We start from the raw sequence: 16079 nt of genomic DNA on the forward strand, positions 1-16079 counted from the left end.
TAAGATTACCTTATATTATCGTGTATAATGCAAAAAATTTATGGTAAAAAATACTACTTAAAGTTATGGGTTCGCATTATATGTGGATCCTAAAAAAATATAACATCTTATTAGACTTGCACACACAATATATACTACCTAATGCCTATGCAACCAAATCTACTTGACCCACTCGCATTCGGCGAATGAGTGCGCATCGTATCTGCGCATGCGCTCCCCGTCGCCAAATGACAGAGCACAGTTAGGTATATCGGTTTAACCACAGTTCATTTTAAATATTATTCGTTAAACAAACCTAGCCTGAAAATGAGTCAACAGAAACGTAAACGTTCATCTTTTGAAGCAGGATTTAAATTGCATGTCGTGCAGTTTGCAGAAGAACATAATAACAGTGTTGCTATGAGAGAATTTGGTGTAGCAGAGAGTAATATTAGACTTTGGCGTAAGCAAAAAGACAGTCTTGAAAAAATCCCCAAAAAGAAACATGCCCGTCGTGGAGATGAAGCATCCTTTCCAGAACTCGAAGAAGAGCTAAATGAATGAATTTTGACACAATGACAAGATGGCATTATAGTAACAAGAAATGCAATTCGCTTTCGAGCTCTACAACTCAAGAATGGTAAATTCAAGGACACACCAGGTATTTCATCTTTTCTTGCTTCGCCTGGGTGGTGCAACAGATTTATGGAACGCAAAGCATTAACGTTACGACACCGAACAAAAATTGTTCGGTGTCGTAATGAAGAAGTTACCAATGCAGCTTGAAGAAAAAGTGCAGTCCTTCCATAAATTTATCATAAAATTACTGAAGTGTCACGGATATGAACTTTCCCAAATTGGCAATATGGATGAGATGCCTATGTACTTTGATATGCCTGGGAATCGAACAGTAAACTCAGTTGGTGAAAAGGGTGTCTTCATAAAAACAACGGGACATGAAAAAACACATTTTACTGTTGTTCTAGCATGCATGGCAGACGGAACCAAATTAAAGCCAACAGTGATATTTAAAAGGAAGAAAATTCTGAAGCATATGAAATTTCCGCCAGGTGTAATTGTTCGCACCGATCAGAAAGCTTGGATGGATGAAGAAGGTGTACAATTGTGGCTGGATCAAGTATGGAACATACGTCCAGGTAGCTTGTTACGTCAACAAAGCATGCTAGTCTGGGACATGTTCCGGGTACATTTAACAGAGGAAAGCAAAGAGAAAGCATGTGAGCTATGTACAGACCTAGCAGTCATACCGGGTGGTCTAACTTCTGCTTTGCAGCCGCTTGATGTCAGCTTGAATAAGCCATTTAAAGATCACTTACGTGAAAAATGGAGAGAATGGATGTCATCTGGTTTGGTGAAGATGACAAAGGATGGGAATTTTCAGAAGCCTGAGATCACCCTAGTTACCAGCTGGGTTAAAGAAGCTTAGGATTCGATGCCATCTGAAATGATTCAACGCTCATTTCTTAAATGTGGAAGAAGTGATTCAATGGATGGATCCGAAGATCACGTCATATACGAAAGCGAGGATGACGCACAACAAATTGGAGAGCATAAAGATGATGACGACAACTGCTACACTGATGACGCAATCCCTACAGATGAATTTATAAATGAATGTTTGATGACTCAAAAGATGATGAAGAATTTAAAGGATTTTGACATTTTGTTTTTAAATAAATATTTCTTTCGTTAATTCGTCTTGTATTTTGACATTTTGTTTTTAAATAAATATTTCTTTCGTTAATTCGTCTTGTATTTTGACATTTTGTTTTTAAATAAATATTTCTTTCGTTAATTCGTCTTGTATGTTGACATTTTGTTTTTAAATAAATATTTCTTTCGTTAATTCGTCTTGTATTTTGACATTTTGTTTTTAAATAAATATTTCTTTCGTTAATTCGTCTTGTATTTTGACATTTTGTTTTTAAATAAATATTTCTTTCGTTAATTCGTCTTGTATTTTGACATTTTGTTTTTAAATAAATATTTCTTTCGTTAATTCGTCTTGTATTTTGACATTTTGTTTTTAAATAAATATTTCTTTCGTTAATTCGTCTTGTATGTTGACATTTTGTTTTTAAATAAATATTTCTTTCGTTAATTCGTCTTGTATGTTGACATTTTGTTTTTAAATAAATATTTCTTTCGTTAATTCATCTAGTATGTTGACATTTTGTTTTTAAATAAATATTTCTTTCGTTAATTCATCTAGTATGTTGACATTTTGTTTTTAAATAAATATTTCTTTCATTAATTCGTATTGTATTATTTATGATGTTATGGAACAAGATTAACAGATCGCATTTTAGGGCTATTTTTCAAACAAAATTTCTAGTTTTCTAGTGTTAAGAGAGAAAAAAACAAAAACAGGATTAAATTCAGCTGACATCACAGGAGCAGTGCTGTATTGCAGGAAAGTTCAGTTTCAGGAGTCAGACTTAAGGCTCAAACCTTTGAAGGATCACTGTTTTGGAGGTCAGATAAATGTTAGATTACTGCATGTGTTACACACACACACACACACACACAGGATAACGACTATCCTGAAGAAAATAACAGGCAAAGATAAGGATGTGATAACCTCTTTACAAGACATTGATTCAACTGCATCTATAAACTAAATCTGGACTATTGTGACCAAACTAGCAATGAGATTTCTGGGGGGATGGAGCAATGAAAACACTGAAATGATGCAGTACTGAGCATATAACACAAATGACAAAATCGCATTAAAAATGAAGATAGTAAGAAGGAACTTGTTATTGTTAGCATTCAAGAATGTGTAAGCAGAGTTAATCTCAGGTAGTGTGGTCACTTAAACAGAATGGAAGAGGAAAGGTTAGGAAAACACATGTTTGGCATCAGGATGACAGGAAACAGATCCAGAGGAAGACCGAGAGGTTGGGGGATTGATTCAGTTAAAAGTGAATAAATCTGATATTGACAGATCCAATCAATATCAGGTCTGACATTATTGGACTCCTTACAGAAGAAAATATGCAGGGAAAATAATGATGATGGAATGATGAGCATGGGACTAGATTAGAGAAATGTGGGCTAAAACTTTGTATAAATAAACAAGTGTATTTTCAGATAACCAATAAATTAGTTATATGCATAAAATTTGCAGTAATGAAATTATACAGTAGTGAACAAATTAATCCAAACTTTCATCAAGTTTGTGGTTTCAGTTTGCTATTTTCAGATTTGGTTTTAATTCCCTATTTTGTTTGAGTGCTGCATCTTTTAACTATCTACGATGTTTATTAACAGTGATGTGTGTTTTTAATAGTGTAAACAAGTTGACATTCACAGTGTTTTATTCATTTTGTGTAGCTATAAAATGGATATTTCTGGAAGTGAATAAAGAAGTTATTATCTGTTATATAGATTTTGAAAAAAGCTTTTGACTTTGTAAAATGGGATAAGATGGTGGAAGTAATGGAAAGATTGGTATAGACTGGAAAGAAAGAAGGCTAATTATTTCACAATATATGGGACAAAGTGCCATGGTGAGAGACATATGTGGTACAACAGAACAGGTATCATTGGACTAGGAGTAAGACAAGGCTGTTCTCTGTCACCAATTTTGTTTATCATGTATTCCAAAGCAATGTTAAAAGAAGCACTGGAGAATTTAGAAGAAGGAATAAAGATTGGGGGTAGACAGATATTTGTAATAAGATATGCAGATGACAAGGCATTACTATCAAATACTGAAACAGGACTACAACATCTGTTGAACAGATTACTGGAATCCTGTATCAATTATGGAATGAAAATTAACATCAGAAAAACAAAAGAATGAAAATAGCAAGGAAAGAGGCAAATATAGATATCAGAATAAATGGGGAAAAATTGAATCAAGTAAAGACATTTAAATATCTAGGAAGTGTTATTAGCAGTGATAGAAGATGTAAAAGTGACATAAAAGCAAGAATAGTGATGGGAAGAGATGCCTTTAATAGAAAATGGAATTTATTAAGAAGTAAAATGGATAGAAACCTAAAGAAAAGACTAATAAAATGTTATGTGTGGAGTGTTGCCCTTTATGCAGCTGAAACTTTGACATTGAAGAAAGAAGAAATTAAGATTTTGGAAAGCTTTGAAATGTGGATTTGGAGAAAGATGGAAAAAATCAAATGGACAAATAAAATAACTAATGAAGAGGTTTTAAAAACAGTAGAAGAAAAAAGAAGTCTGTTAAGGAGGATAAAAAGAAGCAAGGGAAACTGGATTGGACATACTCTGAGAGGGAATGGAATCAGAGATGCCATCAAAGGAAAAAGAGATGGGAAAAAGACCCAGAGGAAGAGTAAGGAAAACAATGCTAGATGACATGCTGAATGGAGACAGGTACACAACCTTTAAAGAGGAGGCTCAGAACAGAAGAGGGTGGAAGGAAAGTTTCTGCTACTAAAAGAAGAACCTGCTGAATTGCAGAATACTCAAGAAGAAGAAGAAGAAAATGGATACATCTCCAAGAAAGCATTCAAAAATATGTACTCTTATTTACATGTAAACACAAAGTAAAAGGCCATATATTTCAGTCTTAAAATTACAGACCATCTTCAATGACAAAAAAAAGTTGTACAGGGTGGAATGCAAAAAATGGATTTATTTGAAATAGAGTGACCCATGTGATGTTATATTTCCAGTAATGTCTCTAATTGAGGAAAAGATTAATCATAACAATATAAAAATAAATAAATTAATAATTAATAACTATGCATATTCTAATCAGACTTTCCAATGTTTTTGATAATGATAGGCAGTCATTCCGATTCAGGTTTGGGCAGTGAAGCAACACTTCAGCACTCACCTTAAATTCTTCTTCTTCTGCAGCTTCTCCCACTTAAGTGGGGTCACTGTTGATGATGAGTCTCCTCCACATCCTCCTGTCTTGGGCTGTCACCACATCCAAGTTCTTCATCCTCAAGTCCTCTTCTACCAGCTCCCTCCATCTCTTCTTTGGCCACCCATGCTTCCACCTTCCTTGCACATCCATCTGCATGACCCTTCTTCCCACATATTCGTCCTCCCTCCTCATCACATGACCAAACCATCTCAACCTTGCCTCCTGTATCTTTACTCCTAAGTTCGTAACTTTCACTGTTCCCCTTAAATAGTCATTTCTCAGACGATCCTTTCTGGTCACACCGCACATCCACCTAAGCATTCTCATCTCTGCTACTTCCATCCTGCTGATGTTATTTTTCCTGAGGGCCACAGTTTCTATAGCATATGTCATAGCTGGCCTCACTACTGTCCTATAGATTTTGCCTTTCAGATTGATCGGCACCCTCTTATCGCATAACACTCCAGCCATCTCCCTCCAGTTCCTCCAACCTGCTTGTATCCTATATCCCACTTCCTTCTAAGCTCCTCCATCTTCTTCCACTGTTGAACCTACATATCTAAAGCACCCTCCTTAAATAAACATTCAAATTTGTATCAACAGTGATGTAGTAGACATGTTTCAGATCAAAGAATGTTGTGGTCTGTGTCTACTCCATGTTGAGCCAATCCAGATTTAGCAATTTTCTGTAGAAAATATATGATTGATGTTCTTGTAATCTCTTTTCTATTGAGAGTCCAGTTTGTCAGAAGTGGTATAGAAGGCCGTCACAAGGAACTTGATATACACCTGGGCGAGACATAGGAAAGCATTTATCTTTTGAAGAGGAGAAATAAGTTGAGAGTTTATTGATAATATAAAAGTAGCTATTAAATCATATTTCTTTAGAATTCTGGAAATCAGTTCTGAAATGCCTTAAATGTATGGAATTGGAACTCAAAGTACTGTTTCCTTGTTGTTTAGGTGTCAAACAGATGTTGCGTAATCCTTTCTGAGAATTTCATATATTACTAAAATTTTACTAAAATTTTTGGGTATCTCCATTTTGGTTTAAATTGAATCATTTTTAAAGGGAAAAATTAACCTTACAAACACATGATGCATATTCTAATCAGATGACAGATTCTAATGCAAGAACAAAATGGTTTTCAGTTCATTTACTGTGGTAATTATGTCACTATATAAAAATGTTATTGCAAAATGCACCTGTCTGGAATCATTTCTAAACTTGTTACTTTCTCACAATTCTCTGTTGTTATATCATGTACAGTAATAAGCTGAGTTTTTTTTTTTTTTAATATCAATCAGAGACTACAGAACCTATAGCACAGCATCATGTGCAAACTAGGTGTTATAAGGTAACATGTTCATACTATACTGTGTATATAGGTTGCACACCAGGATGTGTTAAGGCAATAAATTCAATAAATTAAGGAGATCAACTATTGAAATTTTTTCAAGGATTTCTTTGAAATGAATTTTCCTTTATATAAGAATATTCTCTCCAATTTTATTATTATAAATGAATTTTTGTTTGGCATTTGCTTTATATATAAAATTTAGATGCAAAGACAAATGAATACCTTAGTTTAATAAATAAATATACATAAATTTATATTTATAATGAGTCATTTATAAGTATTTAAATTCTTGCCCATCAGTAATTAGCAAATACTAGAAACTTACCGAATAATTACTAGTACAAAAATAATCACTAATACAGATGCAGCAATGCCAACCCCAATAACAAGAACATTAGGTGAGGCAGGTTGTGCTGAAAAAAATAAGCAGATGTTTTTAACTTATTTAATTTCTATAATCTAAATGCAAAAACATTTCACAAAGGCTAGTTACTTCACTACTCAAATTTTTGCCTGCTACTAATACCATCATTTCAACAGTATACATAAAAATCATATGTTGAAAAAAAAACTAAATCTTCAATTTGTAATTTTTAATGCATTAATAAATTTAAATCCATTTATCTACACTGACAAAAATTCAACCAAAAACTTGAATAAGATTGCAATTTAAGAGTCCATTTATAAACAACTCATGTTTCTGCATTTAGAGGGAAGTAAAAGACAGTGGTGGACAGTTCAGTGGAAAAGAGTCTCCATGAAAATACCTACAGAAAAGGCATACTGGCATAGATAATTCCTCTTATCGGGAGATAAGAGGGATTATCTATTAAACATACTACCCTCTTCGAGAACAGCATCAGTCATTTTCACTGAGGTTTTTGTGCACCACTTTAATTGCAAAAATAATATTAAAAATGGCAGTTTTAACAATGTTCAACAAAATGCAGAAAAGGAATAAGGTAGAAACAAAATGTCTATGAAAATGGTTGGAGTGAGTCTGTGAGAGAGAGGAGGGGGGGTAGTCACCTATTAAGCACACTGTTATCTTCAGGATAGCATTAATCATTTTCAGTTTTTTTGATACACAATTCTCAATGTGAGATCAGTTTTTCTAAAGCCTGGGCAAATTTGAAAATCAAGCTTAATTATCATTCCCTAAAACATTGTAGTTAAGGACTGGTATATTTATTATCATCAGATCTCCATAGAGTCAAACTTTTTCATTTTTTCCTGAATAATGTTTATATAGTTTAGTTTAAAGTTTACCTGTAAGAGCTGCTCAACTTAAATTATTTTTAAAACTTTCTTGCATATTGTTCTTTTCAATGTGATATTTATTTTTATCCTTAAAGCTAAGTGATGATCACTTCTAATTTCAAATCCTCTGTATACTCCTGTGTCAGTATGAAGATATCAACATCACCAGTGAGGCATTTCTTTCTTCTTGTGTCTTCTCTCCATGTGAACTTGTGGTGATCTTTATGTTGGAACATGGTATGAGTAATGATTAGTCCATATCCTGAGCAGAAATACAGAAGGTACTTACCATTATTATTAGCCTTGCCCTTTTCCCCAAATTTTCAAAACTGTTTCTATATGCTGGTGGGATTCATTTCCTACTCTGCTGCTTATATCTCCAACAAGGACCATTTTTATCCCATTTTCATTGAGTTCTCTGTTCTAATGACTTGAAAATTTTCTCAATTTCTTCCTTAGTGGAACTTTTTGTGGGGCCATAGGCACACATAATTTCACTGTTTCATGGTTCTGTCCTCTCATCCACCTCTCTTCCTTCTGTATATCAATGACCTGTTCAAGTTAACCACCATTCCAATACATAGTTTTGCCTTATATCCCACGAAAACATGTTCTTCCAGTCTTACATTAGACAATACACAATCACAATCTATAGGCAAGATGAGAGTTGTCTCCTTGGAATTACTGTGACATCAAGCCCCCCCCTCTCTCTCTCTCTCTCTCTCTCTCTCTCTCGGCATAAACACATTACAGCCATTGTCTCCTCGGTATCCAAAGAATTAGAATCCTGTTTCACTCAAGGCATTACTCTAAGTCTAAACAGCTATTAATCCTGTACAAATTACAAATCTGCTCACATTCTCAAGTATTGCTCATACATTTGGAATGGTGCCAACAAGAACTGCCTAAAATACTTGACTCAATACAAAAGAGAATAAGCACACTGATTAATGACCTGTCTCTTACTAATTCACCCCACTCACTTTTGCATAGGCATTTAGTTTCTGTTGCATATTACTTCCATAAATATTTCCATGGTAAATGTCCATCAGAACTAGCATCAATAACCCCTTCACAGGTCAACTCCAAACTCACAAAATAAGTTTATCTTTTGCCTCTTTATTCCTTCTGCTGCACTCTGGAACAGCCTCTCCTCCTATATGTTTCCCAAAGAATGCAATTATTATTATTATTATATAGGCATCTCCATGGAGTCAGAAGGCTCAATGCAAGAGACCCACACTAAACCTTTATACACACTTATCCTAACCCTCCTTAAACTCATTCACTGTAAAAGTACTCAAAACTAATTCTGGCAATCCATTCTGCTCACTTACCACTTTCCAAGTAAAAAATCTAGTCCACATACCCTTATTATGGGTATGTGGACTAGATTTCCAGGGATAACCTCTGGTTCTCTTTCTCTTTTCATCGTGTATTAAAAAATTTCCATTGTGTTGATTAGAGAACTCTTTCAATAACTGTCATGCCCCACCCCCTCTTTTCAGCCTACTTATAAACTTTGCAACCTACACACACACACACACACACTTTCAAACCTCATGGGATGATTCCACAGAATCTTCACCACCACCATCTCCTGATCCCCAAAAAAACCCAGGTGAGCAAATCTGTGCACAGTAGTCAAGATGTGGCTGAATCCATAGTCTTATAAAGAGGAACAATAACCTTCCATCATTATCCTTTGTCCACAATGCCACAATGCCAATTTTATTTAAATCAAACTGCAGAATATCTACATCACCTTTCTTAATTATTGCTCTCCTTAGTTTTGCATCATCAGCACACAATTGAATATCTTCCCTTAAATCTTTCCCTATATCGTTACTACACAAATTAGAGTAGTGACCCTAGTTCAGAACCCTGAGGTACTCCACTAGCTCTCATTCTCCTAGATTCTACTCTACCATATACCACTCTCTGGTGTCTGTCAGCCCCCCTCCTCCCATCCATGCTACTAAATTCGTATTAATTCCCATTTACTCCATTTTGTAATAGTTTTCCATGTGGTGTTCTGTTATTTGCAAAGACCGAAGTATCATGGTGTAGCCATTTACCTTATATAATTTTGCTGTCACTATATTATACAATATTAGTAAATTACTAAAGGCAGTACTTACCTTTTACAAAACTATGCTGCCCACCATAGAGTATTCCATTCCATCCACTTCTGGAGTTTACCTTTAACCACCACTCCTGAGATATTAACAGGACTGCAATTTGCTACTTCTTTATGTAATGGAACCATCTTACCCTCTTTCATTCCCTTGGAATTTTGCTAGAGCTCACACTTAGATTGAACATTTTCATTAGTGACACTGTAAATTCTCTTGCACATTCACGTAACACATGGGCTGACATGCCATCCAGTCCCACTGCTTTGGGACACATGCAAGATCACCATTCTTGCATGTGTCTTATTCTGTTCATGGGCATGCAAATCACATTTTTCTTTATAATCCCCCTCCACAACCTTTTCACTGTTTGCAACTCCTATTCAATGAGCTGTCATCCATCTAACTCCATTAGCAGCATGCCCCTTTTCTCCTATCCTCTTTATTCTTCTGAATCTAGGTATACACATTCTGATACTGCTTTCTTCAATACCTTGACCATGTCTCATGCACCAACATCTCTCCCTTTCCAAATTTTCATACCAAATTTCCTACAGCAGTTATTCAATTTAGTTAAATATATATGACATTAAACATGTCAATGAGGGAATGGGCTTTATCGTGGAAATGTTGACGAGGAGAGAATGATTTCAACTTTGTGTTCATCTGGTTGACCTATCAAATGTGTACAAAGATTACTACATGCATAAGGCACTAAAGAAGAATAGAAATCTGCAAGTTGTCCAACTGTGTCATGCAAACTGTAAGCAAGAGTATACAAAAGAATATGCAGGTAGATTATTATGTCTGTACATGAATGCCAGGAGTGTCAGAAACAAAGGGGTACAGTTTGTTGCCTTAGTCAATATGTCGGGACCTCAGATTATAGGTATTAGTGAGACCTGGCTATCAGAATCAGACAAATTAACTGGAATCGAGTGTAAAGGGTAGAGTGATTTTAGGAAGAACAGGAGAGGAGGGGGGGGGGTATGCTGCTAATGACATTGGATGACTTGAATCCGGTTAGAGTTAAGACCTATGATTGTAGTACTATTACTAAACAGTATTTCATGTGGCAGTGAGTTCGCAGGCATCTGGTGTGAGGTGGAATCTAACAAGATCAATTACAGTGGGGTGTTCTTACAGACTTAGTTGATCGCTCGCTAGTGATGAGGAAATGCATCACAAATAGACAAGATGAGCATGAAAAGAGTGATCATAATGGGAGATTTTAATTATCCAAATTTTGATTGCTTAAGGGTCAAAGCTATATAACTGAGAGGAGACCTCCACATAGCCTTTAAAGGAATGCAGAGAACCGACCAGGGCTTCTGACTAATGTCTAATCCTCACCTTCTCATGGTGCACCCTGTTGGGTACCTGGATACTGAACGAACGAGGATGGGCTGGCAATTTGGGATTTAGCCGACCAAATTGTATTCTTATTGGTTTAAACCAAAATACAAAATGATGGTACAACATGACAAAATTTCATGCTGGCTGGAGCATCACCCGGTTAAACAAGCCCCCCCCCCATTATTTTCGCTAGAGAACCAGGGCGAACAGCAAAAAGTCAGATACTGGAACAAATCTGAAAACACATCTCAACTCAACATCACCAGAATTAAAGATCGGTACTGTCAACATAAGAAGCCTCAATAGCAAAGAAATGGAGCTAGCTGAGGAATCAGATAAGTACCAGATCGACATAATAGGGGTGACTGAAACAAAAAAAGATAAAAACTGGTGAGATCTTTCTGAGCAATAAATACAAAATGTTATATTCAGGCAATGACAATCAAGGAAAAGGAGTAGCCATAGTATTCAACACTAAATATGGGGCTAATCTTGAATGGCAGGCAGTCTCAAGTAGAGTGAAGTGGACAAATATGAGAATGGGGAATTGCACAATGAGACTTATTTGTGCCTTATTTGTGGACGAATTTTTTTGATGCTTTAGAAAAAGCAACTCACACAATGAAAAAGGAAAAGTTGGTCCTTGTTGGGGATATAAATAGCAGAGTAGGAAATGATTGTCAGACATACAAAAATATTTTGGGAAAATCTCGAGAAAAGAGCAAAGTAAATAATAATGGCAAATACCTGTTGGATTTCTGCTCAGGACATGGACTAGTTGTTACTAACACCATGTTCCAACATAAAAATGTGCACAAATTCACATGGAGAGAAGAGGCAAGGAATAAGAAAAGTCTCATTGACTATGTTATTGTTCATAGTGATGTTTTCTCCCTGGTGCAGGACACCAGAGTGTACAGAGGATTTAAAATTGAAAGTGATCACTATTTAGTCTTGAGCAGGATAAAATTGAATTTCATATTTAAAAGAATAACATGTAAGAAAGTTTTAAAGCGAATAAAAGTTGAGCAGCTCTCAGATGTGAACTGTAGACTAAAATTCACGAAGATTATTGAAGAAAAAATGAAAGAGTCTGAGAACATCAACCAAACCTTGGAGATTCAGTGGCAAGCCTTGAAGAAAACTGGTTGATTCAGCTAGAGAGGCATGTGGTGAGTTTGTCTGCAAGGATAGAAAAATCAGAACGCCATGGTGGACACAGGAAGTTAAAGAGGCAGTGAAGGAAAATAAGAAAGCTAAACACCGTGTAAAACTAGCTAAACAAAAGTCATGAGAGGACTTTGGCAAGAACATAGAAAATAAATATCAAGAAGATGGTAAGATATTTTGGAGGTTGTTGAAGAAGCTTAGGAATGGAGGAAAGAGTGCTATATAAGGAGTTATAGATGATAAAGATGATATGAAAATGGGAGAAAAGGATATCCTTGAAGTATAGAGTAATTACTTCGAAAAATTGCTAATTGAAACAAAAAAGAGTCATAGCACAGTGGTAAAAAGCACTCAACAGGCATACAGTCAGGAATACATATCCATACTTGAAGTAGAAAAAGCCATCAAAGGCCTGAAATGTGGAAAGGCAGCAGGAGTAGATGATATTCGACCAGAAATGCTGAAGTATGGTGGTATAAAAGTCTTACGGTGGCTGCACTGCATAGTTCAGAAAGCCTGTACAGAGGGACGAATTCCCGATGATTGAAGTAGAGCTCTCATAGTACCCATATATAAAAAGGGAAATAAAACTGAATGTGAGAATTACAGAAGGATTTCTCTACTGAGTGTTCCTGGCAAGATTTATGCAAGTATACTTGAGAAACAGTTGAGAAGAATTGTGGAAGAAAAGCTTGTAGTACAAGCTGGATTCAGGCCAAATAGAGGCTGTCAGGATTAGATCTTCACTTTACGACAAATAGTTGAGAAAGCATGGGAATATAACAAAGATCTGTATTTAAGTTTTATCGATCTGGAAAAGGCATATGACAAGGTGCCAAGAGAGAAGCTATTCAGTACTCTACAGTTATATGGTGTCAATGGGGCATTATATCAAGCAATACTTAGTCTTTATTTGAGTTGTAAGTCAGCAGTTAGAATTGAAGGAAGTACTGGAAGATGGTTTAATGTTAAATCTGGTGTGAGATAAGGATGTACGTTATCTATATGGATCACATCTTTTAATACCACTTTTGTGATATTAATCACAAAAGTGGTATTAAACCTGATATCAAAAGTGGAGATGTTAATGTCAGCTCTTTGCTTTATGCGGACGATGTTATACTTCTAAATAAATCCGCTACAAGTCTGCAAGATTCCTTGACTAAATTGAATAACTGTTGTAATAGATATGGTATGAAGGTCAGCAATAAAAAGACAAAGACAATGAAAATAGGCAGAATCGTTGAAAATGTCAACTGCGTTGTGAATGGAGAACCTGTGGAACAAGTAAAACATTTCAGCTACTTAGGCACGATTCTTAGTGAAGATGGTAAATGAAATATGGAAAGAGACAACAGAATCAAGAAAAGGTGGCATGGTAAGAAGTCAATTGAATAAAATCATATTAAGTAAGAGAGAAATTAGTCTGAACACTAAATTAGCTGTATACAAGACAGTATTCAAACCAATTTTAACTTATGGGTCTGAGAGCTGGGTCAGAAGTAAAGCACTTGGCCAAAGACTATAGACTGCAGGTATGAGAGTCCTGAGAAAGATTAGAGGCATGAAATGACAGCATCAATGGCAATATCACATTAAAAATGAGGATATTAGGAAAGAACTTGACATCGTCAGCATCCAGGAATGCATTAGCAGAGTTAATCTAAGGTAGTATGGTCAAACAGAATGGGCGAGGAAAGATTACCAAAACAAGTGTTCTCTGCCAGGTTGGCAGGAAAGCGACCAATCGGAAGACCAAGATATAGGTGGATTGATACTGTACAAAGTTCCTTAGATGACAGAAATATAAGATCTGATAATGTTGGAGTCTTGACTAGTAACAGACTAATTTGGAGGAAAATTGTAAATAGGAAGTTAGTAATGACGTAAAGTTTTCATGTAGTACTATCATATCCTGTACACCCCTTGAGGGTACATGGCAGGAATTTTATGATGATGATGAAATATTGATTGAATAGCAGTAGAATCTCATGACAAGAATGAAAATGCATTTATTGAGCTGTTGCGGGGACAACTTCCTCAAGCAACATGTAAGAAGGAACTCGAGGTCAAAGAGTGCTAGATTTGATTATAGTGTCAGAGGGCGTTTCAGTTAAATATTTTACTATTCTGCCTCTTGTTGGTGACATTGATCATGCAGTACTCACTTGAAAAGTGACCAAGTTTATGAATGTTCCATTCAGAAAAGGTTACATGCTGAACTATAAAGGAAGAAATTATGACTAATTGAGGAGCATACTGAGTTAGGTAGATGGTCATGTTTTATCGACAATGCATGGTTAGCATTTAAACAATACTTAAATTATATGATATCAGAACGTGTCCCGAGAGTTAGAAGAATAAATAGGGTAGGAGTCAAATGGATATGTAATCTTATTAAGCAAGAGATTAATAAGAAAAAGATGATGTGGAAGGAATACCATGTGCATATTGATGAATCTGTTATGAAAATTAAAAGCAGCAGGCTAGAATAGTTACAACTTTGTACGTAGAGCGAAGTCTGAGTATGAAAAAATCTAGCTTTGCATGCTAAAGACACTTCATAAGAATTCTATCGATATGCTGCAAGTAAAAGAAAGAATGAATATGAAAGAATAACTCTTTTAAATGCAGATGGTGTGAGAACAGATGCAGAAGAGGTTGTTCAACTAACAAATGCCCATTTTGTTAAAAGCTATCAACCTGGTGTATGCAACATTGAGCTCACTGCACCAGGATGAAGGAACCCTCTTCACTGGTGTATAAGAATGAGGTATTAAAGCTGTTGCACAAACTGAATAAGAATTCAGCAATAGAGACCGATTGATATCAGCACATGTGCTAAAAGAAGTGTTCAGCTGAGCTGGCTATTCCTTTGACAAGGCTGTTTAATACGAGTCTCAGAACAGGGAAGATTCCACAGGAATGGAAAGAATGTATTGTAATTCCATTGCACAAGAGTGGTTGCAAAGACTGATGCATCCAACTATTGACCAATTAGTATCTCAAGAGTGGTGTTCAACATTTTGGAAAAATTGATTAGGGCTCGCATTTAGAAATGGGTTGATAGTGAATCTCTACTTTGCAATGAACAACATGCGTTTACTAAGAAAAGGTCATGTTTTACCTACTTGCTCACATTCTATAACAACGTTACCATTGAACTAGACAAGAGGAATAGATACACCATGATACTTTTGGTTTTTGCTAAGGCTTTTGACAGAATACAGCATGGTAGACTGTTGCATAAATTGGAGAATATGGATTTGGGTTATAGAATATTAGCATGGATAAGAGGATGGCTGACTGACAGATAATAAAAAGTGGTCTACAGGGGGATGGGAGTCTGCAAGATTTAAGGTAACCAGTGCTTGGTCCACTGTTAATCAATCTGTACATTAATGATATTCTGAAGGATTTGACATGTGACATACAGCTATTTGCTGATGATGCAAAGATAGGTAGGGTAATCAGAAATGCTGCCGATATGCAGCACTTGCAGAATGATTTGAATAGGTTGGAATTGTGAGTAAGGGAAAATGGATGTCAGTTCAATGTCAGTAAATGTCAAGTCATTCACTTCAGCATGATCAGATATCCAGTGTCTTATATTTATGGGATTATGCTAGAAGAAATTGATGAGGCTAGGGATCCTGGAGTGTTAGTAGATAGGAAGTTGAAGTTCAGGGGCCATGTAGCAAAGATTGCAAATACAACTCATAAGATAATTGCAATACTGAAATGAACATTCACATGTAAAGATAAGGATGTCATTTTGCCTCTTTACAAGGCCTCGATGAGACCTCGCATGGACTATTGTATGCAGTTCTGGTCTTCTGGTTTCCGTTGTGATTCTGATATAGTGGAGAGAGAGAGAGAGAGTGCAAAAGAGTGTTAAAATGATATTAGGATTGTGGAATACTGATTATGAAGACAGAT

At 35.7% G+C, this 16079-nt stretch overlaps 1 protein-coding gene across 1 annotated transcript in view; it reads right to left on the bottom strand.

Annotated features, from left to right (window-relative positions):
* The window catches only part of LOC150108422 (uncharacterized), a 96953-nt gene that overhangs the window by 36044 nt on the left and 44830 nt on the right, over positions 1-16079 (bottom strand). The window contains exon 5 of the mRNA XM_090390775.1: positions 6545-6632. Within this exon, the coding sequence (XP_090246901.1) occupies positions 6545-6632 (88 nt within the window). The remainder of the gene's footprint in view (positions 1-6544; positions 6633-16079) is intronic.

This window comes from Typopeltis vanoorti, chromosome 3, assembly GCF_054136105.1.
Source record: "Typopeltis vanoorti isolate ZY-2024b chromosome 3, IOZ_Tvanoo_1.0, whole genome shotgun sequence".
NCBI classification, from domain to species: domain Eukaryota; kingdom Metazoa; phylum Arthropoda; class Arachnida; order Uropygi; family Thelyphonidae; genus Typopeltis; species Typopeltis vanoorti.